Source organism: Montipora capricornis, chromosome 11, assembly GCF_036669925.1.
Source record: "Montipora capricornis isolate CH-2021 chromosome 11, ASM3666992v2, whole genome shotgun sequence".
In the NCBI taxonomy this organism is placed as follows: domain Eukaryota; kingdom Metazoa; phylum Cnidaria; class Anthozoa; order Scleractinia; family Acroporidae; genus Montipora; species Montipora capricornis.
In genome coordinates this window covers 28,659,051-28,665,484 of record NC_090893.1, presented here as the reverse complement: position 1 = coordinate 28,665,484, position 6,434 = coordinate 28,659,051, and the positions used below count along the sequence as shown (strand labels likewise).

The 6,434-nt window shown below is 37.5% G+C and overlaps 1 protein-coding gene across 8 annotated transcripts in view; it reads left to right on the top strand.

Moving 5' to 3' along the window:
* The window catches only part of LOC138023619 (very low-density lipoprotein receptor-like), a 55,179-nt gene extending 49,040 nt beyond the window's left edge, over positions 1 to 6,139 (top strand). For all 8 annotated transcript variants that reach the window (XM_068870648.1, XM_068870642.1, XM_068870643.1 and 5 more), the window contains one exon: positions 1,248 to 6,139. In XM_068870648.1, coding sequence (XP_068726749.1) covers positions 1,248 to 1,286 — 39 coding nt within the window. In that variant the 3' untranslated portion in view covers positions 1,287 to 6,139. The remainder of the gene's footprint in view (positions 1 to 1,247) is intronic.
* The last annotated feature ends 295 nt before the right edge of the window (positions 6,140 to 6,434 follow it).

The following is a 6,434-nucleotide window of genomic DNA, read 5'->3' as shown; positions in this document are numbered from 1 at the left end:
CTCCAGTTAATTTCACGCCACATCATTGGTGGTATTGCGTCACAGTGTTTTTACGAACTGATTGGTTGAATGTTTCTCTCTTCTTGTTCCAAATATGGTATTTAGCAAATTGAATATTCAGAAGCTTGTTTCCCAGTACACAAGGGGCCGTTACACGTTTCAACCCTTACGGCTTTCTGATAAGATCTGATAGATAGTCAGGCAGAGCTGCCTGCCTTTGATGAAGGTATGAGAAGCTGAAGCTGCTTTTGGACCAAATCATGGAAGATTCTTGCAGTTTTCAGTAAATCACTTTGTTTGCTTTGTGTAACCTTCCACCCTCACAGAAACAACTGTAGCACTGTTGATTTAATATCTACTAGTTGCATTACATTTCGTTTTGAAATTGCAATTAAAAGGCTTTACACTAGGCATAATCAAAAAGTGATTAAGTTGAGGTCGCTAAAATTACGTTTACCCAAAAGTGACTAAGATGGAGTCTTTAATTGGCCATCAAATAGACTTAAAAGGGGTTGGGGTTCTGACAAGCAAGCGGCACATACCCAGTGAAATTTCACCCAAGTACCCTCTTCAGACATTCAGAGGTGATTAGCAATAAAATCAGTTGCTCTGGAAACAACTTTAGCCCAATCTGACCAACTTTAGCCCAATCAAGGTTCGAAGTTCTTTAAAAAAAAAATTGGTGGAAATTTTGCAACAAGATACAAAAATATAGTTGCATTTAGTGTTTGAGTAAAAGTGGCTCACTGTTGTGTGTTGCAAGTGGGGGCTTGGGGAGGGTTTGCTTAAAGGGGCTAGGTCAGGCAATTTCAGCACTGATCGAATTGTCATAGAATTAACTAAAATATCAAAATAACTGTTCAAAACTATAGAAGAACTCTAACAAAAGACAGCGAAGCCAAGAAAGGACATGGATGGACAAAACTGGAGAAGATTGAAATGGATTGAATTTGGGTAAATTTGAAAAACGTCGGCCCACCTTTTTTCAAATTTACATCAGTTTATATCAAAATGTCATTTACAAAGCTGGAAAATCATTCTCAGTTGTTATGTGGCTGTGATTTTGCAAATGAAAGACTATTGCTCTGCCAATTTGACGTTTAGAGCTCATAATTAACAAAATTAAACAAAATACCCAAAATAGCGTGACCTAGCCCTTTTAAGGTTCTTGTACACAAGCACAGTAACTACATGTACATGAACTTTCCCATTTTCTAAATTTTTTTTTTGTTCTTTTCTTTCTTCAGAGTGCTTTCCGAAATGAAGTTGATGTCACCAATTGCTAACATATCTTGGCATTAATTCCTGCACAGCAGAGGTACATTGGTTAATAGTCAGAAACCTGACCTGTGATATTTTAAGGAATATTGCATCCCTACTCGCCAAAGTTCTTTGGTTCCATGTACCCATCTGTGTGCATAGCAGGGTTAATTTTTGAACCCTTTTAAGGAATGGCAAGGTTGACACAGAAGACTGTCTGAAGTCATCAACATTCCAATTCCAGTCCAAGAGTGGCCAAAAGTAAAACGATGCTAGTATGTCTTACAAGAGTTTCTTTAAAAATAATTATCATAGTTGCATTTTGTTATGAAAGGCAAGCCCCTAATTCTAATATTGGACAATATTGGTGCTGCCTGATGGGCCACTTTAAAAATATACCATGGTACTCTTTGTTTGCCCTCCAAATTTTTGCAGAATCATTGTTTCCAGTTTCTCGTGAGACTTTCAGTGGTCCCAAGAAAATATGAAAAATAATGCTTATGCAAAGTTTTGGAGGGCAAACAAAGGGTGATGATGGTATTTTTGGAAGTGGCCTCGTGAAGAGCATGCTATTTTGTAAAAGGTCTAAGCAGTGAGATGGACGTTTGTCTAAAAGTGATCAGGACAAGTTAACTGATCAAATACTCAATAAAGGAGTATTATTTTAAGCAAACAGTGGAATGTATTGAAGGACGTGGCATGTGTAACTTGGCAAATGTCAACTTTTTATTTTAATTTATATTAGGTGTTTTTTTTTCTGCTCTTGTCACTAGTATTGCGATCTGAGCGGGCTCATTATGATTACCGGTACAGTTTAAAAGAATTATAATTAATCTTTGCCATAAACCAGATACCTCTGCTGACAGGGTGGAGAATTCTGAAAATAGGTTATTAAAAAAAATTATATTTGATACATATAAAACTAGTGATATTATATATGTATATATATATAATATGTGTACTTGCCATCCTGGTGATGGGTTTTGTTGGACATGTAATTTGGTAATTTCTATTTAAGTTGTAATTCTCGTAATTTTAAATTCCTTTTCTATGTTTCCTTTGAGAACATTATTGAAAAAGGTCGCTTTAATTATGTATCAGAGATTTTAACTTTCTGTAAAAGGAGTAGTGCCTTGCATACAGCTGGACTCGTGTATCATTAATTTTGTCAATTATGTAAATTATGTGCATGCAGAGCTTTCATTTCTTTTGTCTCTCTTGTATTTGAAACTCTTGTGGCTTAAGCATCCTTGGAAGAATATTTAACAAGAGTTGTTTCTATAGGCCATTTCGAAATTGCGTAGGGAACTGGGGCGAGTTTCAAATTTGAAACAGTCGATAAATTGATACCATCCATTGAAAGATAACATTGAGGTTGGCCATCTGTCCAAGTTTGATGGTTTTTGGTTGAACAGAGACCAGGTTACGAACTTAAAAACATACTTAAAAATCCATACAAAGGTCTCTAAGTTTGAGGCTGCGTCCCCCAAAACCATATAAACACTTTTAAAAAATTCATCAGATTTGGGACAAGTGGAAAATCCTGTCATGGACCTACTATTTGGAAATAGGTGAGGTGAAAATCACTTTGTTTGCCCATTTTTATGAATATTACAGAAATCGTAAAAAATTTTAATATGGTTTGGGGGATGCAGCCTCAATTAGAGACATTTGTATGGATTTTTGAATGTTTTTAAGTCCATAACTTCATCATTGTTCGGCCTTAAGCATCAAACTTGGACAAATGGCCAATCTCAGTGTTATCTTTCACGTGATGGTGTCAATTTATCGATTGGTTCAAATTTGAAACTCGCCCCTGTTCCCTGCGCAATTCCGGAATGGCCTATTTTGCTTTAACTGTTCACTGTGTTGGACAACGAAGAGTTCACGCTGAAGCAAGGGACAGAGCTATTCCTGTTTATACTGTAGCATGTCTTGGTGTTAAAATCCCTTTTTTCCCCTTTAAAGTTGTAATGATGTTAGGGAGAAGGTAGCTTATTATGTGAATTTAAATCCCCCTGGCGAAGTACATTTGTATGAAATGAACAGCTGTGTAAAGCTGGAAAAAAGTGATCTTGATAAAAATGGCTTACTCATAAGGGTTGCTATTTTGGATACATGTGGTAAATGGTAAACCCACCATGAAGTAGTTGTTTGAATGTTGGTCACAATAGGTGGAATCACACAGCCCAGAGAAGGGCTGAAAACTTGTGGCATTACTTAAATTCTCACAAACCCAGGGTTTCTTCAGGCGGACTCTGGGAAGAGAATGAGGATTGAGTATTTTAAAGATATTGTATCATGATAGAAGCCTTCCTTAAATAACATTTAACTGCAGCATTGCACAAAGGGCAATGGCAAATTTGTATAAGAGACTGACTGCTTCAAAATTCCCATGATTTTTTTGTCAAGAGGCACAACGTACAGAGCATTCGTATCACAATGCAAATATGCAAACAGGACATTCATCTCCCTAACCAAATTACCAAGTGGATTGGCCTAAAACAAGATTAGCGATGGAAAATTGAAGTGGATTCTATCGGCCTTTGTCAACTGTCATCCCGAGAGATTGCCCATTTAAGGAAAAAGTGCAAATAAATTTTAGTAAGCTCGATGTGCGTGCATTTAAAAACACTTTTGTCAGTAGTTCAATATTTAAGGAAGATGCACTGTATTCATTCAGTGTATCTTAAAATGGAGTGTACTTAGCTTATTATAGGAATATTTTTGTTTTTGGTGCAAATATTTTTCAAGAAAACTCGTATCACCATTTATCGCAGGATGAAAGAGCAATGCTAAAATGTACATTTGTAAAAAGCAATGATAAATTCATATGCAATTTGTATATATTTTGCTAAGAAAAAGTGATTTTGCCTATCCTCCCTAAGTTTATAGTCAAGGAGGACATTGTTTAAGGTTGTACTTGACAACATTGGTTGCTATTATTATTCAAGTTGTGAGGCTGTTGAATAATTACAAATGGGCATTAATTTTGTGATTTTTAAACAGTTTATTTTGCCGTTGTGTGCTGGAGTGACCTGTGAAGGGAATCGAGGCTGCGTGTGATCTAGCAACCTCGTTTTCAGTCAGAGGTTAGGCTACCAAGCAAATAGCTGTTTTGTTACTTCTTTAAAATATGGATTCTCTTACCGTAAGTTCCATTTGAGGGTTTCTCTCCTTTGGCTATCAGCCCAATTAACGTAAAAAGGGACAAATAACCGCCTTAAATGTTGCTCTTCATTAAGTCGCTAAGGCTAAATTCTTGGATGATGTAGCAGCTTTCGTAACGTATGTGATTGGCTCTCTACCCTATCCAAAAACAAAATACTAAACAATAATTGAAACGATACCTTAGACTTAAAAACAATAGAAGGTTCTTACATCACCGAATAACAGCAGGTTACGAGAGCTGCTACTCTAGTGAAATTCTTTAGCCAGTTTTTCATGAATTCTGTTCTTGGGTTTCACTCACGTGATCAACAGCCATGTTTTTCAACGAAAACAAAAGAAGACGTTAGCATAATGATAGCTTTCAATTCCCGGAGGATTGGATCGGGACACTAACGTGGCCGCCATCATTTCATTGTTTAGGGACACCAACATGGCGGCCGTGACGTCATGTGAAATCCAAGAATTTCAATAAGTCATACAATGACGGCGCGTCTACTTGGCTACCTTAAAAGGAGTGCGTGTACGTTTTTCTTTTTTTTTTTGTGCAGGAAACTCAGCAAGGTTTGTAGTAACCTTAAGTGATGAAACAAATTTGACTGTTGTAGTGAAGTCGCTGTTTAGTTTGTAGCCTATATTCACGCGACTTCGTGATATCACTGTGGCCATGGTGGTGGTGGCGAAACTATTGCACAGATCGTTGAGCGGTTTCCAGTTAATTGTTGTAAAATGTAAACCAATTCCTTTGGCCGATCACACGACATTTAACTGAGTCAGTGACACAAGACTTTTAAACCAATCACAAAGCGAAGTACTATAGAGCGGTTTTGAAGGAGGCAGTGTGGCCCAGTGGTTAGGGCGCTTGCCTTGAGATCAGGAGATCCCGGGTTCAAGGCCCGCTCTGACCACTCGCTGAATTTGTTCCCTGGTGGTCCCTGGTTCAACTTCCCAGCTGCACTTGTAAATAGCCAACTGGTTTGCCTCCGGCCAGTTGGGATTCTTAACAGTTGTAGTTGTTGTCTTCTGTTGTTTCGTTGACTGTGTTACATTGGCCCTGAAAAGCCCCTATGGGGAGCGGTCAATTAAGTATGTATTGTATTATTGTAGTGTCGAAAATGATTAGCGAATTGCTTTGGTTTATGATTACTTCACTCAGTGATTGGTTCAAAGTTCTCTCCCCACTTTTTCAACCAATCAGAAGTGAAACCAAAACGAATCGTGGTTCGCACGTGCATATTTTCCCGCGCTTTGTGTCGGCTGGGTGTAATTACTTCGAGTTTTGATTGGTTTACCGGATCGTGTCCGTCCTTTTTGATTGGCCAAAGTAATAACTTTGGTTTTGATTTTACGACACGCGATTGAAACTCTCTCTAAAATCAAAGACTTAGACAGTCAGCTGAGGTTATTCCCAAGAGCAACACAAGTTATTGTTTTTTCCAATTTGTTTTTTTTCCGTCAACATGGCCACTGTGATTTGAAATCGTACAAACTTCGTAAAGTTCCTCTAAAGGAGCAACAGTTTCAAAAACAGTTTAACTGAAAATGTTGCCGTCACAAAGAGCAGAAAACATTCGCATAACATTATTTTAAAAAGTAGAAATTTTGCGGTGTTTGCCATGTTTGTACAATATATGTAAATAGCCAGAACTGGTTAAATTGCAAAAAATCTTTGTACTTTGACAATTAATAAATAAAAACCTATTTATATCAACTGTCTAATGCAAACAGCATTTTCGTGGCTCTTGATAGGATGAAAAAGAACTGGGGCTAGCATTCCAAGTTCACTTCTTCCTCATTTCCAAATTTAGGCATAGTGATAAGTGTGAGACGTTTTGCCTGGAGTGGAAAAAGAGGCCGAAGTTAACTCGGAAAGGAAATATTGAAAGATACATTGGGTTTATCTAGACGGACCAAATATCGCCTTCCTGCCTTCCTACCGCCTTCCTACCTCTTTAGCTTGTACATTTTGTTTTCCCATTTCAAACCACGTGATGTTCTCAAAGGAA